The sequence below is a fragment of the Caloenas nicobarica genome, chromosome Z, assembly GCF_036013445.1.
Source record: "Caloenas nicobarica isolate bCalNic1 chromosome Z, bCalNic1.hap1, whole genome shotgun sequence".
Classification (NCBI taxonomy): domain Eukaryota; kingdom Metazoa; phylum Chordata; class Aves; order Columbiformes; family Columbidae; genus Caloenas; species Caloenas nicobarica.
In genome coordinates this window covers 47,168,209-47,189,476 of record NC_088284.1, presented here as the reverse complement: position 1 = coordinate 47,189,476, position 21,268 = coordinate 47,168,209, and the positions used below count along the sequence as shown (strand labels likewise).

At 37.9% G+C, this 21,268-nt stretch overlaps 1 protein-coding gene across 3 annotated transcripts in view; it reads left to right on the top strand.

The window, feature by feature from the left end:
• Positions 1-19,504, top strand: part of FBN2 (fibrillin 2) — a 169,658-nt gene extending 150,154 nt beyond the window's left edge. Inside the window, exons 50-66 of one of the 3 annotated variants that reach the window (XM_065657770.1) lie at positions 189-341; positions 761-826; positions 1,107-1,232; positions 1,339-1,458; positions 2,384-2,506; positions 3,530-3,661; positions 5,025-5,150; positions 7,485-7,691; positions 8,392-8,517; positions 9,034-9,156; positions 9,307-9,423; positions 10,085-10,213; positions 11,890-12,009; positions 13,604-13,835; positions 14,519-14,678; positions 17,242-17,253; positions 18,826-19,504. In XM_065657770.1, coding sequence (XP_065513842.1) covers positions 189-341; positions 761-826; positions 1,107-1,232; positions 1,339-1,458; positions 2,384-2,506; positions 3,530-3,661; positions 5,025-5,150; positions 7,485-7,691; positions 8,392-8,517; positions 9,034-9,156; positions 9,307-9,423; positions 10,085-10,213; positions 11,890-12,009; positions 13,604-13,835; positions 14,519-14,678; positions 17,242-17,253; positions 18,826-19,200 — 2,447 coding nt within the window. In that variant the 3' untranslated portion in view covers positions 19,201-19,504. The remainder of the gene's footprint in view (positions 1-188; positions 342-760; positions 827-1,106; positions 1,233-1,338; positions 1,459-2,383; positions 2,507-3,529; positions 3,662-5,024; positions 5,151-7,484; positions 7,692-8,391; positions 8,518-9,033; positions 9,157-9,306; positions 9,424-10,084; positions 10,214-11,889; positions 12,010-13,603; positions 13,836-14,518; positions 14,679-17,241; positions 17,254-18,825) is intronic. The other 2 variants (XM_065657769.1, XM_065657768.1) reach the window with 2 other exon arrangements.
• The last annotated feature ends 1,764 nt before the right edge of the window (positions 19,505-21,268 follow it).

The window sequence follows — 21,268 nt, the reverse complement described above, 5'->3', positions numbered from 1 at the left end:
TAGAATGAGTAAAAAGTATCCTCTGCAGGTCCCATCTAAACTATGTGTTTATGAGGAGTAGAAAGTGCTTTCAAAATAGTCTGAAAAATAAAGGCCTAACATTACTCCTTTCAGAGCTAGACAGTCATCATCTAACCAGGTAGGAGGTGCAAGGTGCTAGCTCCACAAAACTGTATTTTCTTTTTTAGATACTCGCCAGAGCTTCTGTTTCACTAACTTTGAGAATGGGAAATGCTCAGTGCCAAAGGCTTTCAACACCACAAAGGCAAAGTGTTGCTGCAGTAAAATGCCAGGAGAAGGATGGGGTGATCCTTGTGAGCTCTGTCCAAAGGAAGAAGAAGGTACACATCAAGATGTAAAATAAAGCCTTTTTAGGTGGGAGAAAAGAAAGAGCACATTTGTGTTGTACCTTTTTGATAATTAGAAAGAGAGATCTTTTTGGCATTCTTTCTTACAGCCTTTTCTAGAATGATTTTCAGGTCAACAAAAGGAACAAAATTAAATAGAAGAAACCACAGAAAAAAAAAAAAAGGAAATACTGAGTTGTTTTTTTTCTCTGTAGAGAAATGAATTAGTAGTCTCCATCTTTAAATCTAGCCTGCTTTAGGCAAAAGAGAAGAGCAAAATGGGACAGTGCCAAGAATTTCTGAAGTAATCGACTGTTTTCAGTTCTTGGTTTTCTCCAAGCACAGAAAGGGGAGGCCTCTCAGGGTTGTCTCTCTCACTTACTCATTTTTTTTTTTAAAACATACCTCTACAGTTGCCTTTCAGGACCTTTGTCCATATGGTCATGGAACTATTCCTGGAATTGATGATACACGTGAAGGTAGGTATTCTTTTTCCTGATAATTAAAAAAAAAATCTCTCTATACTTAAAACTAGATTTGGATATTATAGTATGTGATCACTTACTCCCCACAGCCCCAGGTTCCAAGAGGCTGACCTTTAATAAATGTGGACTATTATGAAATGGTAGTTAAAAGATTACCTTTGAAATTGCATGGCTAGAGACAAACAGAAGAGTGTGCATAGTTTTTTGAAAATGCTTTTTTAAGACTTGATACAGAAGTTTACTAAGTGGTTGCTAATATCTTCTTGCTTTTTAGATGTCAATGAATGCCTTGAAAGTCCAGGGATTTGCTCAAATGGTCACTGCATCAATACTGATGGATCGTTCCGCTGTGAGTGCCCCATGGGATACAACTTAGATTACACTGGAGTACATTGCATCGGTGTGTCCATATTTCATAAATTATAAGAGTTGTAACACTTGAATTTAAAACACAATTTTAAATGTGTCACAGTTCTCTTCACTATGCATTTATTCATTATATACAGATACTGATGAATGTTCATTTGGCAACCCATGTGGAAATGGTACGTGCACTAACGTGATTGGCAGTTTTGAGTGCAACTGTCATGAAGGATTTGAACCAGGCCCAATGATGAACTGCGAAGGTAACTTGTCCTCTTTTTTTTTTTCTTTAGCTTTTGTCCAGTCTTCAGTATTCAAACTGCTTTATTAACCAGGCCTTTAGTGCTATAATAACTAGGAGGAAAAAAGGTTTTCTGCTTGAAATATGTCATTAAAAAGTAAGTCCTGAACTGATTTAAGTAGTATTTTTATTTTATCACAGGATTTTCCAAACTGCATATTGTGGTATGTCACATTATCTAGCTGCTTGTTGGGGAAGTAAGGAGGAATGTAAACTGGGGGATGCATCTCTGCAGAGTGGGTTTAATGTCCACTTATGGATCTGTTGTCCAAGAATCTGTCCAGTACAGTCTTGAATCACTGATACCATCTGCCTCCACAGCCTCTTGTGGCAGTAAGATCCAGAATGTCACTACTTTCACTGCTTAGAGAATTTTTTTTTCATCTGTTTTAAACTAATCCTCTGTTAGTTTCATTAAGTACCTCTTATTTTTCACAGTGTAGGATTTGTGTACAACCATTCTGTTCTCATTGAATGCTGATCAGGATACTTCTTACTCACAGGTGTTGTATTTTATGAATCATAATTAGTTTGCTTTCTGAAGCAAGAATTCATTTTTTGTAGAGTTGGAAAAAAAAGCTGACATCTCTCATCACACACACAAACACAAAAATACATTTAAAAATTATCATAGAATAAAAATCTGAAATAGGCCTGTCGCAACTTTTCATTCTAAGCTTAAGTAGTTCCATAGTTATTATGCAATTATTTTCTAAGCAGAGCTTTGTTCAGTTTTCTCTGGCTACTGAAAACCAAACATCCAGAAGGTTCTGGTTGTAACTATTACATATCTGATACTTTTTAGCTGACAAGAGAAGCACAGGTATAAGAAGACTTCCTAGGTGATTGTTTTAAAATTTAGTTCTATTTTGTTCCTTTCTGTTCAGATATAAATGAGTGTGCTCAGAATCCCTTGCTGTGTGCTTTTCGTTGTATCAACACTTATGGTTTTTATGAATGCACATGTCCAGTTGGCTATGAACTAAGAGAAGACCAAAAGATGTGCAAAGGTAATGACTGACTTATGAACTTGACCACAACTTCCATCACACTGTACTGGCCAAAGCATAATCCAAATATTTCTATGCACCTTGCATTCATCCTCTCAGTGGAATGTAGCAAACAGCGCAGCAGATGTTTATTTACTCTTTCAGAACTCTTGTCAGACCAATATCTAGTGGTTTTTTTAACAATAATACCTCTTTGTAGTGGTTTAACCCCAGCTGGCAGCTAAGCACCACACAGCCTCTCACTTACTCCTTCCTGGTGGGGTAGGGCAGAGCATTGGAAAGGTAAAAGTAAGAACATTCGTGGGTTGAGATAAAGACAATTTAATAAGTAAAGCAAAAGCTGCACACAAAAGCAACGCAAAACAAGGAATTCATTCTCCACTCCCCATGGGCAGGCAGGTGTTCAACCATCTCCAGGAAAGCTGGACTCCATCATGTGTAACAGTTACTTGGGAAGATGAACACCATAACTCCAAATATCCCCCCTTTCTATCTTCCCCCTGCTTTATGTGCTGAGCACAACATCTTATGGTTTGGAATATCCCTTTGGTCAGTTGGGGTCAGCTGTCTCAGCTGTGTCCCCTCCCAGCTTCCTGTGTACCCCAGCCTCCTTGCTGGTGGGGTGGGGTGAGGAGCAGAAAAGTCCTTGGCTCTGTGTAAGCGCTGCTCAGCAGTAACTCAAACATCCTTGTGTTATCAACTCTGCTTCCAGCACAAATCCAAAACATAGCCCCCGTACTAGCTACTATGAAGAAAATTAACTGTCCCAGCCAAAACCAGAACACTCCTGAAGGGGATTGTAAAGCCAAGAAGGTCACAATGATGAACTTCATCTTTAACGTGACAAGATGATACAGCTCACAAAGATTAAAACAACTGTAATTAAGCGTAGGTCTCAGATTTTTCTTCAGTGCTTGTAGTTAGGGAAGTCTGTATGTCCTTTTTCTTGAGAAAGTGCTAGTGGTGTTCAGTAAATGAAGCTACTGTAAAGAAGTTCAAACAGAAAATATGTCTTTTTTCCAGACCTAGATGAGTGTGCTGAAGGTCTCCATGACTGCAAATCAAGAGGCATGATGTGCAAAAATTTGATTGGTACCTTCATGTGCATTTGTCCTCCTGGAATGACCCGGAGACCTGACAGAGAAGGCTGCACAGGTAAAGCTTAGAAAGGCAAGAAGATGTTACTGAAATACAAACGAGCAAACAAATGAAATATTCTCTGTATATGTATACAGTAAACTAGGAAATAGTAATTCATAAAGGATACTTAGGATAGCTAATGATGCCCAACATCTTAAACTTTCTTTTTTGTTTCAAGGCTTGAGCCTTATCTGAAAGTAGTTCTAAATAACTAATACATTTTTCAAAAGAAAAACTGGTTTTGTTTCTTGTTTTGTACAACAAAATCAGGAAGTTTTTCAGACACTTGTTAGATTTAAAAACTAAAGTGGCCAAAGAAAAGAGACCTCATTTGATGAGTAGGAAGCAAAATTATTATAAATAAAATGTTACATTTCCTTTAGCATTAATACTGTTTAGAAATAGTGTGACAGTTCCTTAAGGAATTAAAACTGTAAGATTCTGAAACAGCATTAAAAAAGCCATGAAGAGCAAAAGATGTGGAAACTGCCATATTTCAAAATAATTCTCTATCCTGTAAGTAAGCAAACAGCTTTCCTCCATCATTTTCTCAATTACTTGAGGCGGAAATGATGGCTACATATCTAGCATACTTTCTTCTGGTACATAACTTCGGAATGGTCTTCGTTTGTTTTTTCATCTCTGGGCAGAAGTAGCTGAGGGTGTCATTGGCTCAAAGGGAAAACAAAAATCCATCTCCGTGAATGCTTTAAAGGAAAATATTTTAAAACAGTGCTCCTTCAGCAAGTCAGTGACTCTCCTTGACAAATCTTTATGATTTTTTTCAGGGGAAATAATCTGTATTAACAAGAACTCTGCCTTTTTTGCCATGTCATGCTGCCTTTAAATCACCTGAGGCTTTTCTGAGTTTTTACTTTAAGCATCTATAAAGATGTATAATTGCTTAGGGTATCTTTGCAATTAGCTATGGAACAAAATACACTAAAATTGTAAACCGTTTCAGGGAAATTATGTGTGGACTAAAATGTGACTGGTTGCAGAAGAGGTCAAATGTATTCAGAGGCTCTTAAAAATTATGAAGTGAAAATTTGTTACTCAAATCTTGCATGTATTCCAATTTTATTTAAATGCTACTTGCCAGATAAGAGTAAGTACTAGAAGTTTCTCTGCTGCAAGTGTTTTCTGTTACAGGCAGCAAAGTATACACAAGCACTAAAGCTTTCATCTTAGGATGCAGTGCATAAGGAATGGAATAAGATAGTGTTATTAGGAGAGTTTTCCAGGCTTAATCAGTTGTCGATATTCCAATTCTTGCAAATATTTTGCAAAAATTATGCAGAACAATTCATTTATTCTATGAGGCTGAAATATTTTCTTGTAACAATTTATTTATTTTTTTTGTTACATTTTTGTAAAGATGAAAATGAATGCCATACCAAGCCAGGGATCTGTGAAAACGGTCGTTGCATGAATGTTATTGGGAGCTACCGATGTGAATGTAATGAAGGATTCCTGTCAAGTCCATCAGGCATTGAGTGTCTTGGTAAATACTTCTTTTGTATACACTTTATCTTACATTAAAGTACAAAGGCTGTGGAGTGTAAATGAGGCTTCTGAGTACCTAACAGCTATCATAGCTACAGAACTTAAATAACAATCCTTATTAGTTAAAGAATGATATTAAATAATGATAGGAATGAGGAGCATCTTGAAAATGTCAGCTAAGCCTAGCAATCAGGGGCCTCACCTAGAAGTATCTAAATCGCAAAGGACATTAAATGTGGTGCTGAGCAACGCTATCCAGACAATTTTTTTAAAGAAGCAGCAGAATTTAGTTACCTTAGATAGATCAAAAACTGGAATGCAGAGCAAAATGAAGGGTTTACATATTCGCAACATGATCTTAAGCACCACGATACTGCAAGTAGGCTTCTGAATTTTCTGTGCCTTTAGTTCAGTGATTATGGATACAAAATACTAGGATTTCACAAAAAAAATTGCAAGATATATTAAAAAGTTTTGAGGCAGGCCTGCACATTAAATGCTGATGAAGGGTTTTACGTTCATCAACCTGTATTTCCTTTTCAATACGTTCATACTTGTCATTTGCATTATAAAATTATTGTTCCCTTTTTAGAAATCAAACAGATGCAAAACCTTGCTTTTTCATTATAAGCATTCAAGTGTAGATGCTTCAAAGTGTTTTACAATACTGAAATGGTATGAGTATTTATTAGTATTCTTGCGTAAAAAATACTTTTATGTTATCTTATGTTAAGTACTATAAAACCAATTCCCTGCAAATTGCCATCAATAGTGTGCTGACTTCATAGCAAAGCCATAACATTGGAAGTGCAGGGTATTTCCTAAAGATTAAGACCAGATGGGAAGAAGATGCCACAGTCTGTTAACCCCAGCCAGTCATTAATGCCAAGGAAATACCCTGTGTGAAGGTCATTATTACTTTTTTATATTTAATATATGGTTTTCTTATTATTTTCTGAAAACTATGCTTTGGGTTAGTTTGTTCATTACTGGTTTTCCTTTAGGATTTTCTGGGTCAAAAATTATGACAAAAATGAGTCTGGCAGAAACAAAGCATTTCTTCAGAATTAAAGCACAAAAAAAGTGTTAGATTACATTATTTTAAATATATTGTGCAAGCATTTGTATTCTGTTAACATTAAAATTTATTCCATATCTCAAACTGGGGACAAAGCATTATATGTTCTTCAAGTCACAGTGTCCATAAAGACCTGCACAATGTACTTATGTAGGAGAACAGAAATCTGCTGAGTCTTGCAAATTACTGCAGCAAACCTGCCAGATCACACAACAGACACATTAAGTGAGGACAGCTTTATTTCGCGTAAACAGTTAAGTTACCAGGCACCCAAAGTAAGTTTTGCCTAAAGCTAAAGTTCGCATTTTACTTAATGCATGCAAAAAATGTACAGATTCTACTCCTCATACTTGTAAAAGAGAAGGTCAACTGAGTGTTGATATGTATGCACATTCTGAGGGATCTGAAGAGTTTTAACTTTAAGAGAAAAAAAAAAAAATCTTTCATTCAAAAACATAAGCATCTGTCAGACCATAGTTGACAGTGTCTCCATTTTAATTAACAAAACAAGACAGGTGACATAGCCTATTTAGAAGATATAATTTCTGCAAAATTCAAAGTTCCCACTAGCACTGGAAGGTGGGATCTCTGCTCTCCTCAGCTGCCTGTTTGAAGGAAACTTGTAGGAGTTTAATGATGGTGAGGTTTTGCTCCTCTTTCACAATTGACAGGTATTAAAGCAAAGGTTCAAAGATTAAGTGAAATAGCATTAGAAAGAAACAGATCAACAGTAAGGCCATATAATTTTTTTTTCCCCCAACACAAACTAGGAGTGCCATTGAAAAAGTACACTTTCAAGTAGTAACAGTTTTGTCATTTAAACCACATCAGGATAATTACAGATGACCAACATGCTATTTTGGTTAGTAAAACAAACAAACAAAACAAACTTCTAACCCCACTCCAAGTAAACTGTTCAAATGCTAGCCAAACATAGGCAGCTTAAGTGGAAACTCAGTTTGGCCTGCAGCCTGTTTTACTATCAGGCAAGCTCACCAGATATGCCCCAGGGCGCAACGTTCCTAGAGGTAAACTCCTATCCAGCTCGTGCAGGTACTGAAATCAGGAATATTTGGAATACACTTGGAATGGTAGCACATTATCAGAAGACACAAGAAATCTGAAAGACTAAATCAAAATAGACTTCACAGACTGGTGGCTTAATAATCTTCTAGTCCTTGCATGTGTTGACAGAGAGCCGGATCAGATGCTTATCTCCTGCTCTTTCTTGATCTCCCTACTTCTTCCTAACAGATAATCGCCAAGGGTTTTGCTTTGCTGAAGTTTTACAGACAATGTGCCAGATGGCTTCAAGCAGCCGGAATCTTGTCACTAAATCTGAATGCTGCTGTGATGGAGGCCGGGGCTGGGGTAACCAGTGTGAGCTCTGTCCACTGCCTGGAACCACCCAGTATAAGAAACTGTGTCCACATGGACCAGGCTATACTACAGATGGAAGAGGTATTTGCAGGGATGAAAAGAGGCAGAAAAGGGGAAAATTGTCTTTGAAGTTCCTTTGAAGAATTTCCTGCAAAATAAGAGTTTGATTTTTCAAATGTTGCTGAGAGACCAGAAATTAAAAACATCTTTTAACAGTCGCTGCAACCAGAATACTCGCAGCTGTGCAGAATTTCAGGGTTGGGATCTAAAACAGGAGGTACCAACCAGTAACTCAAACCTAAAAATTTTTTGAAAGGTTTTGTATGCTGAAAAGTTGCATAATAACAATTGTTCTAACAACGGTATCACTTAATGCTTTGCAATTGCTATTAGTATTTCCACACAAGTAGCAGAAGCTAACATTTCTTTTTAAATAATGGTGAAAAAATTTTGACATCATTTCACTAGTAACAAGAAAATTCACTTCTATGGGATTTATGTTTTGTCAGCAAAACTGCAACCTGATTACCCAACGAAATAGCAGGAAGTTTTTTATATTATTATTATCATTATCGTTATAATTATCATTATTATTAATAATAATAATAATAGTAAAAGTTTGAAGGATTTTTTACTTGGAATTCAGATTCTGTTTTTAAAGAGAAGGAAAGGGTAAAGTTTCCATCAGAAGCATGATGACAAGGAACTGTGCAAAAACGGAAGAGAAGAAAAATATCTCACTTAAAACTGAAATATGACATATTTAATATTTTCTGTACAGATATTGATGAATGTAAGGTCATGCCAAATCTGTGTAGAAATGGACAGTGTATTAACACTATGGGCTCCTTCCGATGCTTTTGTAAAGTTGGCTACACCACTGATATAAGCGGTACATCTTGTATCGGTAAGATTCAGGATCTTAATCCTCAGTTATGTTTTGAGTTGGTACATAACAACATATCAACCTGTGTAAAGCTTTGTATCAAAGTGGTTTTTTCTCTTTATCTCTTTTTAGCACTTTTCTGTCTTTTTTTCTTAATACACACTTCTATTTTTCTATTTCATTTGGGGAAACTGAGAAACAACCTGTACTGGCAATATTCCTGCAGCAGAACGAGCACTGAAATACGTTTCAGCTGTATATAAGTACATCATAGTATGCCCAAAAATAAATACTTAGTCCTTAGATGAAAATATTAATGCCACTATATATTACTATTTCAAGACACTGAGTTTGTCACTGTAGTGGTAACCTCCTAGAAACTCCGCAGCAACACATCCATCGAAAAAGAAGTAGGAACTCTGAACAACTATAAATGGGGGACTTTTTCTAGAAACATTTTTCTCTTAAATAGTGCTGTTTAGAAAACACCCTTCAAAGACAAACAAATCAGTAAAACAGACACTTTTCTCTGTTTAGATCTTGATGAGTGCACTCAGTCTCCTAAACCATGCAATTTTATCTGCAAGAACTCCGAAGGAAGCTATCAGTGCTCGTGTCCTCGGGGCTACATCCTTCAAGAAGATGGAAAGACATGTAAAGGTAAAGAAAGTTATACACAGTAACTTTTAATTTTGTTGTATCTTGACTTCAAAGGAAATAGTTTTGAAGTGTGATATTTTTGTCAAGTTAAACTAAATGCACCTCTTTTTTGTTGACTTTTCTTAAGACAACAACTTCTCTTACTTTCAGATCTTGATGAATGTCAAACAAAACAACATAATTGTCAGTTTCTTTGTGTCAACACACTTGGAGGCTTCACATGCAAATGTCCACCTGGTTTTACACAACATCACACAGCTTGTATTGGTAAGAAAAACACTGGCTTTCTTGCATCAGTTTTTCTGTAAGAACAGCATTCTCAATTCTCTTTTTTTTAATCTATATAAACTGTAGTAATACAGAGCAATAATGTCATCAGTCTAGAAAACAGATATTGAAAAGCAACAATTATAGCTAAAGAAAAATCAATCTATCCACCATTTTTATTTTCTTGCTTAGTAAACAGTTGTACATATTTAATACATTATTATATTCTAAGTATAACCACATGGAGACAAAGGGGTGAAGTATTGAAATCTGATTTTAAATGTAGTTAAACAAAAACAGACTGCCTTTTCTTTTTTAATAGATACAGATGTCTTTAGACCTTAAGCATATGTATGAGTCTTGCTACCTGAAACTATTTTAGTGCAGCTAGTACAGAAATGCAGCATTTTTCCACTGTCAGCAATTACATACCTGGGTTTTTCACCCATAACTGAGTTACAACTTGCACTTCCAATTTATTAATTACTCATAGTTCTGCATGAGTCATCAGGTCACCTGACATTTAAATATGAAAAGCTTCATTTTCAAAATAAACTGTTGCACCTCTGTGGATTTCAACCTTTTAAAAAGTGTTACATGAACATGGGCTAAAATCCCGCCACAAGATATACCAACCACCTTCTCTCTCTGTTTTTTTAAGATAACAATGAATGTGGTTCTCAGCCATTGCTTTGTGGATCAAAAGGAATTTGCCAAAATACCCCTGGAAGTTTTACCTGTGAATGTCAAAGGGGATTTTCTCTGGATTCGACTGGATTAAACTGTGAAGGTAATTAGCGAAGGTCAAATTTTTTTATGGTGCGGATCTGTACTTCTGTGTCTAGTAAATCCTGTGATGTCAAAGACATAAAACGGAGCACCAGCTATAGTAAAAGGAAATTCTAAACAGAAATAGGAATGTATTTGAGTAATTTTAAGCATAATTGTATATAAGAACATACTGCCTAAGTAATTTTTACACAAATTAGAATAAAAAGTGACTTTTTAGCTGAACTCTTGAATGGCTGTTTCCAGGCTGCCATTTCAACTTCACTTTGGTTTATGCATCTAAAACTCTAGTTGTTTTTTCTTGTTGATTTTCATACAGTCTAAACAGAATCTCTCTACAATTTTTGTTTCACCAAATTGTAATCATCCACCTGAAGGTATCTAAGATTAGATTCTAAATTCTGTACTTTAAATCTTCTACCATAGAGATACACATTCAGAAGAGTAATTCACCACAGTTAAATACAAATTATATTGTTAAGCTTCATCTCTCTCTTTTGGCCCAAAAGTGAGCCTCAGTCAGGAAATCCCTATCTGAGAGCTCCAGACACTTCAGTGGGCCTTAGATATTGGGCAAAGAAGAAACTAAAAAGCAATACTAGGCCATCTGACTGCTGAAAATTAGAAATGCAGAGGTATACGTCCACAAATCTATGACATCTCAAAATGTCAGCTGCCTTGATACAGCACTTAAAACAGGAATTGACATTTAAAGCCTATTTCTAGTGTAAAAGTGTAGAATATATGCAGGCAGAACTTTCAGAAAGCATTGTCTTCTGCAGATTACTTTGTTCTCATAAAGTAGATAAATCCTTATTGTGTACTTTACCCAGTACGTATGAAACAAATCACTACATTATACATATCAAAGCATTCACAAGATACGTACACAACTGGCATCTGAGAACAGCCGTATATGCCATCACCAATAAAGTGACAGCTTTCAGTTCTGGGTATCGTGGTTTTCTGCACCTCAGGCTTTGGGACATCACAATTCCATTAAATTTGTTTCAAAGTATGGACAACTAGAGTGTAACTTAGGACCTGTGATAGCATGTGTGATTTTTTAATTTTCTACTAGAATTGCATACTGTACTTGACACATTAGGCTGCTTCCAATCTACTTCTTTCTTACAGCAGATACAATTTCAGATGACTGAGTTTTTACATTTTGGGGGTTTTTTGTGTCTTTCTCCTTTATTTACACATAGCTCAGAGACTTTTTAGGTAGCTTTTTCTTTTTAATTGCAAAGGTAAGCACTTACATCCAAGTTCAGTATCTATTCCTCATATTCAAACGCTTCAGTATGTCCCAGGAAACTGAAAGCTTAGTCCTAGATAGTTGTTTTGAAAACTGAAATTAAAAAACATTCAGATTCTAGACATGACACCAAAGAAATATCATGTGGGATTACCAGGAATAGTGTTTTTTCTCCAAATTTGAGTAAAATAAAGGCTCAAAAGTTCAAATCAGGTTATTGTTAGATAGAAAGAACACTACATTAATTTACTTTCAGGCTTTCCAAAAGACCAGCCTGAATGGTGCTTCCATCTTACAGCAGTACACCTCTGTCAGAAATACTGGTGTTTCAATGATAATGATCAAAGTGAGTAATGTATTTGCAATGTGTATAATTGTGTGTTCTTTCATGTTCTGCTTCTCTCCTGATTGCAAAGATGTGGATGAATGTGATGGAAACCACAGGTGCCAGCATGGCTGTCAAAATATCCTGGGTGGATACAGATGCGGATGCCCACAAGGATATATTCAGCATTACCAGTGGAATCAATGTGTTGGTAAGGAAACAAACAGCACAGAATATACTTAAACAAAAAAATGTCATAGTATTTATAGTGACAACTGCCAGGCAAGGACAAGAATGGGCAGGTCAGACGATATGCAAACACAAAGTTTTTTTAACTCTCACCCCCTCCTTCCATACTCCTTCCATACACTTAATATTCCCAACATAAATTAATGGTGTGACAACGAGTTTTCCTAGTAAGGCCTAAATTCTGACTCCCTTCTCCTTGGAAAAATCCCCTTCTTAGAAAGGTAGAAAGATGTTTATTGAATTCCCGAAAGCATCAATGTAAATACCACTGCTGGAGAAAAAAAAAAAAAGTGTAAGAATCACCATCACTAGCAATTTGAGAACACTACAGAATAGTATCTATAGTAAACAAGAAGAAAAAATATCAGCTCACTAGTTTTATTGTAGATTTATCTCAATGTGGGAACTTTTCTTTTAATAAAATGCAACACACACCCAAATAACCCCATCCTGTACTGTTCACAAAGCACCATAGCAACATATTTACCTTTTCAGGTTTGCTTTCATGGTTTTCTGTCAATGGTGTTGTAATCAGAGGATGGCTGCGAGCATTGCCATACATTTCTTATAGGCTGGTCTTACTGTCCTGATCCTAGACATATAAATTAGTTTATTACATCCATTTTACATTAAGTAGCACACCGGCAGTTTTTCAGAAGTCCCAGCCACCATCATCGCTCCTTACTTAATACTGCTCTACAGCAAAGAAAGCAAAGAACTGGAGTGAGACTGGCAGAAATACACAACAAACAACTCTCACAAACCTCCAAACCAGCTACAGTCTCTGAGTATTATAGATAGTCCTCAAAAGGATGTGTCTCCTAGTAACTGCAGGCAAGAATGGTAAAGCATGCGCTAATGGTATTGGAAAGGAAAACACCTACAGGAAAACAGTACCTTGCTAAGAGAAATAAAATAGACAACACATGCCAACTATCAAAAGCATGATCTTCCATACAACAAGCTAGTTTTGTTACTCATTTTCACAATATACCCTGGAGCAAATCAGTCACACTGACTAGAGGAGTCATCTTCCTGTACCTTAATTCAGCACCCACAAGGTGAAGACAATACATCTTCCATTTTCGTTGGCTATTTAGATTGTCTTTCCCCTTGCAGAGCCTGCAGGTTTCCACCACAAGTATGTGCTAACTTCTCCCCATCGCTAGGTGGCCAGGAGCACTATCATGGTGGCAGTATGACTGAAGTTCCAGGTTATTTCTCCTCTGTGGACCTTATATGGTAGGAGGGTACTCTGCCAGGGGAAAGATGACCCCTAAGCAAAACAGGAGCCATACTTTGACGGCTGGGGGAGCATTCAGTCAATATAAGGTGAACAGTAACAGTATCCTAAAATACTTTTATAGCCCAGCTGTATGCATTTGGGACCTTTGTCAATGTACTTTTTCTCCAGAGACCAAGTCTCTATGGGGTAATGAGGTTAAGGATGTAGCAGAGCCCTGGGACTTGCAGATATTCTGATTTGTTAGCTACATCATGCTTGTCACGTGTCTATCAGATTAGAAGATATCAATATATTTTTGTTTACATACTAGATGAAAACGAATGCTCCAATCCTAACACATGTGGCTCTGCTTCTTGCTACAACACACTTGGAAGTTACAAGTGTGCCTGCCCATCTGGATTTTCTTATGACCAGTTCTCCAGTGCATGCCATGACGTGAATGAGTGTTCTTCCACCAAGAACCCCTGCAATTATGGTTGCTCCAACACTGAAGGAGGTTATCTTTGTGGCTGTCCACCTGGCTATTACCGAGTTGGACAAGGGTGAGTATCTCCACACAGTCATTCAACCAAGACACATTCAGAAAGTCATAAAATGCTACACCATAGCCAGACTGAAGAGCAGAAGTGCAAATGAAGAACAGGCTACTAAGTCACCTTTCTGCTCCCTTTGCGCAAAATATCCCTAAGCTGGAAAAGAAGACATGTCTGTACATGCAGCATGACACTTCATTTTAAATCCAGTATATAAGTGACATTAAACAATTAGTTCTGCTTTCTCACCCAGTATCAGCACAAGAACTACTTCACAAACCTGCTTAATGAGGACTGTTAGTGTATAAGGATAGGTGCCATCTGTACTGACATAATTAAGAGTTTTTAGACACACTGATCAACCCAGAACATTAAACACAAAATAACATTTTTCTGGTACACAACAATGGCTAAATTATTTAGTTCCAGAGTTCATGGCAGGCTGATTTTTGTGTCTTTGTAAAACTTGTACATGAAAATGAGAAAAGCCTACAGGCCTTCAGCCAACAGTTGTATTTCATTCAGTATGCCATACTACTGTGAAGAAAATTAATGCGAAGACCTCCTGCTGAGGAAGGGAAAGGAAGAGGACAAAGACACTGTGTTACAGATTACATACACTCAATTTCCATTTAACAGGACAGTTCATAAAACTGCAAAAAGTAACTAAAACAGATGTTTTTATTCAACAGCCACTGTGTCTCAGGGATGGGATTCAACAAAGGCCAGTACCTACCACTGGATGGAGATGCTGATGAAGAGAATGCTTTGTCCCCTGAAGCATGTTACGAGTGCAAAATCAATGGATATTCCAAAAAAGACAACAGGAAGAAGAGAAGTGCTAATGACATTGTACGTACCAGGATAGCACTATGATGTATTTTGAAGTATTTTCAGAGATACCAGACCCCACATTGTCAGTAAACGGAGGAAACTTTTTAACAGGCCAGATTCAATGGCAAAAATATTTCTTCCCCTGCCTCAGTGGTTTTCACACTTGGGTCCTATTGGCAGGAATGACGTGACAACCAGAAAGATATCAACAACTATGAATGCATGAAGTCTTAAAGCTTGTAAAGAATCCTTTGGAGTGCAAGGCATGGTCTAGTTTCTCAAAATATATTTAGCGAAATAACTTTCTTATGACTACAGAAAGCTAGGAAACTGGTCTTATCTGCCATCTGTCCTGCTGTCATGAGGAGACTAGACAGCATTTTATGGTCTGGAACAGCTAAATAGATCTTCTTGCAGATCATTTTAGTCTAAGTGTCTGTTCCACAGTCTCTGACAATTGTGCGGGACTCTTGTCCATTACCCAGCTGATACACTTAAGTCCAATATTTGCAGAATTGCTGAAGGTACTAGAGAATTACAATTCACACAAGTTTCTTCTAACTTCATTTTGTGGGATTGTAAAAACAAGTTATGAGATACTCATAAAAGGACAGGCCTATTATTTACACCTTTTAGATAACTTTTTTCAAAAATTAGAAGATTTGTTATCTGCATTATCTGTATGATAGGACGTTGTCTTGTAGAATTAGCTCTGGTCTTGAAATCTGCAGTAATGGGGAACTGACTCAATTTAGAAATGGGGACACGGGCAGGTTTTCATTCAGTAGTACAAGAGCTGTGTAAAGCAAACAGGCAAAATGCAAACCCTCAACTAAAACGCTAAGGTGTGCTAGCCACAGAAGTTACGCTGAAAGAAAGGGGAAGCAAGTAGCTTTTCTAAAATGGTAAGGACATAAAACAATCCAGAAGGTCCAGCCATAGTACACACTACTTTGCATGCTGCCATCAAAGCCAGTTCTTGTATTGACAAAGTTTCTGAAGAAGCCAGTAAGCCTGTAATTTCTGCTCTAAAGGATATAGTGTTGGCACTTAAAATGTAAATGCTGATTTCCCCATACACATCCACACTCCCTACAAACGTCCTGTTTCACTTCGCACCACTGCTCCCCATTGGATCTGTTCATAGAATCACAGAATCAGAGAATGGTTGGAGTTGGAAGGACCTCTGGAGATCATCTAGTCCAACCCACCTGCTAAAGCAGGTTCACCTAGAGTAGATTGCACAGGAATGTGTCCAGGCAGGTTTTGAATGTCTCCAGAAAAGGAGATTCCACAACCTCTCTGGGCAGCCTGTTCAGTGCTCTGGCACCTTCATATTCAGACGGAACCTCCTTTGCTTCAGTCTGTGCCCATTGCCCCTCATCCTGTTGTTGGGCATGTCACCATTTACTGCCAGGTGACACTAAACCATGGTAGATGCTCTCTGTTAACCCCCTGCCCTCCCCACTAAGGAAAGGTAATACGAGGAAAAGGGAGAGAGACTTGCAAGTTGGAAAAGTTAAAAATGCTTTACTAATGCTACCAATAAATAGAGAAAATAACACAAAATATACAAAATATACAAAACCAATCTCGAATTTCCAGCGGTAGTGCAGCGTTGGCCGTGGCAGAGCTGGCATTGCTCCGGCAGCTGCAGGACAGGTATCTGGAAGTCCTGGTCTGGATCCTGCAGTAAGCCAGAACTGGATTCAGGGATGCAGGGCCTGGAACTAGGCTTCAGATCACAGGCACAACAGGCAGGCTCGAAGAGAGCGAGACCCACTTTTATAGAGTGTATGACGTGTATGAGATTAAATACTTAGTTGGTCAATTTTAGTCACCTATTCTGTCCGCCCCTCCTTGCAAATATGCCCCTCTCACTTACCGGACGTGCAAAATTTATCAGTAACCTTGGCTGCCAGAGCAATAAGTCTAAACCTGGGCCTCTTCTGCATACCATTGCTACCATTTTCAGCTCCAGAGCGAGCAGTGTCTGAAAAACATGCAGCCAAATTCAGAAAAGTACAGTTACTTAGAAGAACTTAGCTGAAAGGAAAATTCACTAAAAGAGAAGTGGTCTTGTTTTAAACAAAACCAGGACAGGGCACCACTGAAAGGAGTCTGGTCCTATCCTCTTGACATCCACCCTTGAGATATTTATAAACATTGATGAGATCCCCTCTCAGCCTTCTGTTCTCCAGACTGAACAGACCCAGCTCTTTCAGTGTTTTCTCATAAGAAAGATGCTCCAGGCCCCTAATCATCTTTGTAGCCCTCTGCTGGACTCCAGTAATTCCTTGTCCTTCTTAAACTGGGGAGCCCAGAACTGGACACAGTACTCCAGATGCAGCCTCACCGAGGCAGAGTAGAAGGGGAGGATAACCTCCCTCGGCCTGCTGGTCACACTTTTCCTAATGCACCCCAGGATACCATTGGCCTTCTTGGCCAAGAAGGCACATTGCTGACTCATGGTCAACCTGTTGTTGACCAGAACTCCCAAGTCCTTCTCTGCAGTGCAGCTTTCCAGCAGGTCCACCCCTAACCTTTACTGGTGCCTGGGGTTGTTCCTCCCCGGTTGCAGGACCCTACACTTGCCTTGTTGAACTTCATCAGGTTCTTCTCTGCCCCGTCCTCCGGCCTGTCCAGGTCTCACTGAATGGCAGCACAGCCTTCTGGTGTGTCAGCCCTTCCTCCCAGTTTGGTATCATCAGCAAACTTGCTGAGAGTGCACTCAGTCTCTTCATCCAGGTCATTGATGAACAGGTTGAACAGGACTGGATCTAGTACTGACCTCTGGGGAACCCCACTAACTACAGGCCTCCAACCGGACTCTGCACCATTGAACACAACCCTCTGAACTCTGCCACTCAGCCAGTTCATGATCCATCTCACTGTGCATTCATCCAGCCTGCACTTCCTGAGCTTGCCTATGAGGATGTTGTGAGACACAGTTTGAATTCTGTGGTCAACCCACCACAGAAATACATGGATGCTTTAAAGAAGCATTTTTTCTATTGTGTAGTTAATTTCATATCTAGTTCATAATTGTTATATCTTGTTATTATGATTTATTTATAGCATTAACCTTTCCAGTTTCTCATACCAGAACTACTTGAGCCATAAAAGTGGAAGGTTTCACATCCATAAAACTATGTGAAAAAAGAAATAATCTCATTAATAATGACATCCATGGGGTGCGGGATTTAAAACACTACAGTACTTGCTCCTGTCCACAAATATTCCTTGTTTTCACTATGTGTTTTTAACTGCATCACATATTAGAACACATATGTATTCACGTGTGATTGGAATTCCCTTAGAGAGAGAAATCCTTTGCTATCTTTACAAGCATGAAAGGACCTTGACACGTAGGCTAGGTACCTCACTTATTATCAGGTTTCTTAAAGAAGAGTACAGTCTACATATTTTTCTAGAAGCACTTTCAGAAGCTGTTGCTTGTTAGATGACTTTCCTGGGAATGCACTCATTCTTGCCCCCACCCACACCCAAGTGTGTTCACAGCTAACACCTCTGGACACATTCACACCTGCAGCATAACTACACAGAAGCTGAAATTAAAAGACAACACATCACCGATTTGTCGGAAAAACAATGCTGGGACTTTTTTCCACACTCCTTTCAGTGGTCCAAACAGGACGTAATTGGACAACATGACATACTAGCCCTTTCTGTAGAAGGCTAACAACACAGCAATTCTCTCCTTCAGTTTTCGTTATAATCACTTTATTATCACCAAATACTGAGCCTGCTTGTTTTTAGAAGCCTGGATTCATTAAAACAGTTTTACCAGGAGTTTCAGTGAATTCCCATACAGCGTTGTGATATGTGTTTCTCTAATGTTCCTCACTCAAGTTGATCATAAGAACAAGACTGTGCCTCACATACAGTCTTTGCTGCAGTAGTAAACCATAGGCCTCTTCTTTACACAGACTTTTTGCAAGCATGAAGTTAAACAGATTCTGAAAAGAATCTGAAATCTGAGTCGCCTCTGTAGACCTCATGCTGTAACTTTAATTACCTTAAGATTTACAGCTAGACTTCGACAAATGCAGAAACTGTCAATAATCATATATTATTCTTCTCTCAGTGCAAGTGAATATCCGTTTCTCTCCTCCTATAAATAATCTTTCCTCCTCTACTTCAGATCAAGCAGATTAGCCTGGAAAGTCTAGACATGGATAGTCCTTTGAAGATGAGAGTCAACATCTCTAGACTTGACAACAAGGAGCACATCCTAGAACTCATGCCAGCCATTGAGCCCCTTACCAACCACGTGCGCTATATCATCTCACATGGCAACAATGATGGCATCTTTCAAATCCATCAGAGGGATGGACTGAGTTATTTGCACACAGTTAAGAAAAAGTCAGTGCCTGGATCTCACACACTGGAAATCACCAGCATTCCGCTATATAAGAAGAAGGAGCTAAAGAAGCTGGAAAACAGCAGTGAGGACAACTACCTCCTAGGAGAGCTTGGGGAAGCTCTCAGAATGAGGCTGTGGATAGACCTCTACTAGCTGTCTTCCAGACTGAATCCAGAGTTGCTTCTCTTCACCTGTCTATCCACCTGAGCATATCTTCTTTCCAAAGGCTTTGAAAGTCACTGACTTTTGGGGGAGGAAGAAAGAGGAGAAGACCTCTTTCCATCCTGCCGAGACTGCAGGACCACCCTTGCAGGAGGGTATCTTAAACTTTGCCATGACCAAAACTTTGATTACAGTGGTGATCATGGTTACTGTATCTTTTATATAACCTCAATTTAAAGTATATTAAAAAGCTAAAGTTCTAGAAGTCATCATATGGCACTAAACGGCACAAAAATGTGAGCTGTTTTTTTCCTGTTAGCAGTCTGTAACACTTTGGGTATTTTGCTATAGTTCCTAATTAAAAAAAAATATAGACATTTATTTATTTTTAATGCAGTAATATATGGAGAAAATAACGAATTATGTAAACAAAAAGGGAAACTTTCTTGTTTTTCTTTAGATTTATAAATTTGAGCTATAACACTTCAGAGGTACTTTCTTCATTAAAAAAAAAAAATATTTGAAAGATGTTTCCTTTTGTGTTTGGGCCAGTCATCCAAAGAGTACATAAGTAATTTTTAAAAGTATCAGAGTTGAAAGAGCACCATAGGACATCTTCTGATCTTCTGGATATTCTAAAGTGCTCTTGCGAAACTTTGAGTATTCAAAAAAAAGTAAAAAAAAAAAAAAGAGCATCTTAAGAGACAAGAATTACAATATCAGTCTCTGCAGAGATCGTATTTCACAGCAGCTCAATAGAATTGTATTCTGAATCAGCCACATCAAATAATGGAAGAAGAGGCACAACCACTGTAGCAAAATACCTTGACTGCTTTTAGTACCATTAGAACTGCAGAACCAAACTGTACTGTACTTCTTTCCAATAACCTCAAGGAACCACACATGCAACCACACCTCATTCTCAGAAAGGGTGCTCTATAAACTTGCATTACTGTAGGCAGCTGAAGAAGATGTCTCTCTCGGAAGGGAATGTGTGATGTGTCATACTGTTTGGTGCTGGCTTGAATAAATGGTGCATTTACTAAAAACTGAGAGCTGTATCAGGACTGCCATATGTGCAAACTAATTCTGCAGCGCAGACAAGGAAAATGTGTATTTGAAACCCATTTGTTAGAAGTTTCATTAATACTGTAGTTATACACCATAAGCCTCATTTTATCATAGCTTATTTTGTAAGAAAGATGTTTGTACGATGAGTTGACATTTAGTTTAGTCTTTTTTTTTTAATTTTTAATGTCTTACATTACGTGTTAAGTGTATGTCTCAATGGTGCTTTTTATGGACAGCTAGTGCCTGTAACTAGTCATGTAACAGAATCTCATATGTGAAAATAGCCAAAGCACATGCTGACTCCAGGATTGTTTCAGTTGCATATCCGTGCTGACCAAAGATTATATCAAGTTATACTCAGTGATTTTTCTTTTCTTTTTTTGAGTTTGGGGATCTGGAAAAGAAAAAGAAACTTTGTACATTTTTAATCACATGTTTGTAAGAAAAAAAAAAGGTTTGTTTGAAGGTCTGTATCAGTAAGACAACACTTTTCTTGCAATAAAGCTTATTTTGGGTTATTTTTTTTCTTTGAAATGTCTGTGTTCTTTACACAAAATAATCGTCTAATTGTAAATCTGAAGGATTTCAGAGCAGAAAAAGGAGCTGGTATGGCTCAAACTCTTCACTCACATTTGAGGTTACACACTATTTGCTGACTTAGTTTCTCTATCATGACAGAGCTGAAACACAGGAATTATACTGTCCTTAAAAAGTTAAACATCTGTCTCAGTTCTCAAAATCTGTCATATGTTAGGTTCATGTGGGCCTGCCTTGCTTTTGCTTATCTGTGTAATGAGGGCTGAAGGACCATCACAATTTAAGTCTGATAATTCAGCTCTAAAAAAAATCCCCCATCCATTTAAGAGTAGGAGTGTAAAACCTCCATCCTATCTAAATAGTAAAAATCTGGTAAGACCATTAATGAACGTAGTCTTGCTTCCTAGTGGTCCCTTCCTTGAATGCCCTTCGTTAGGTACACAGTCAAACC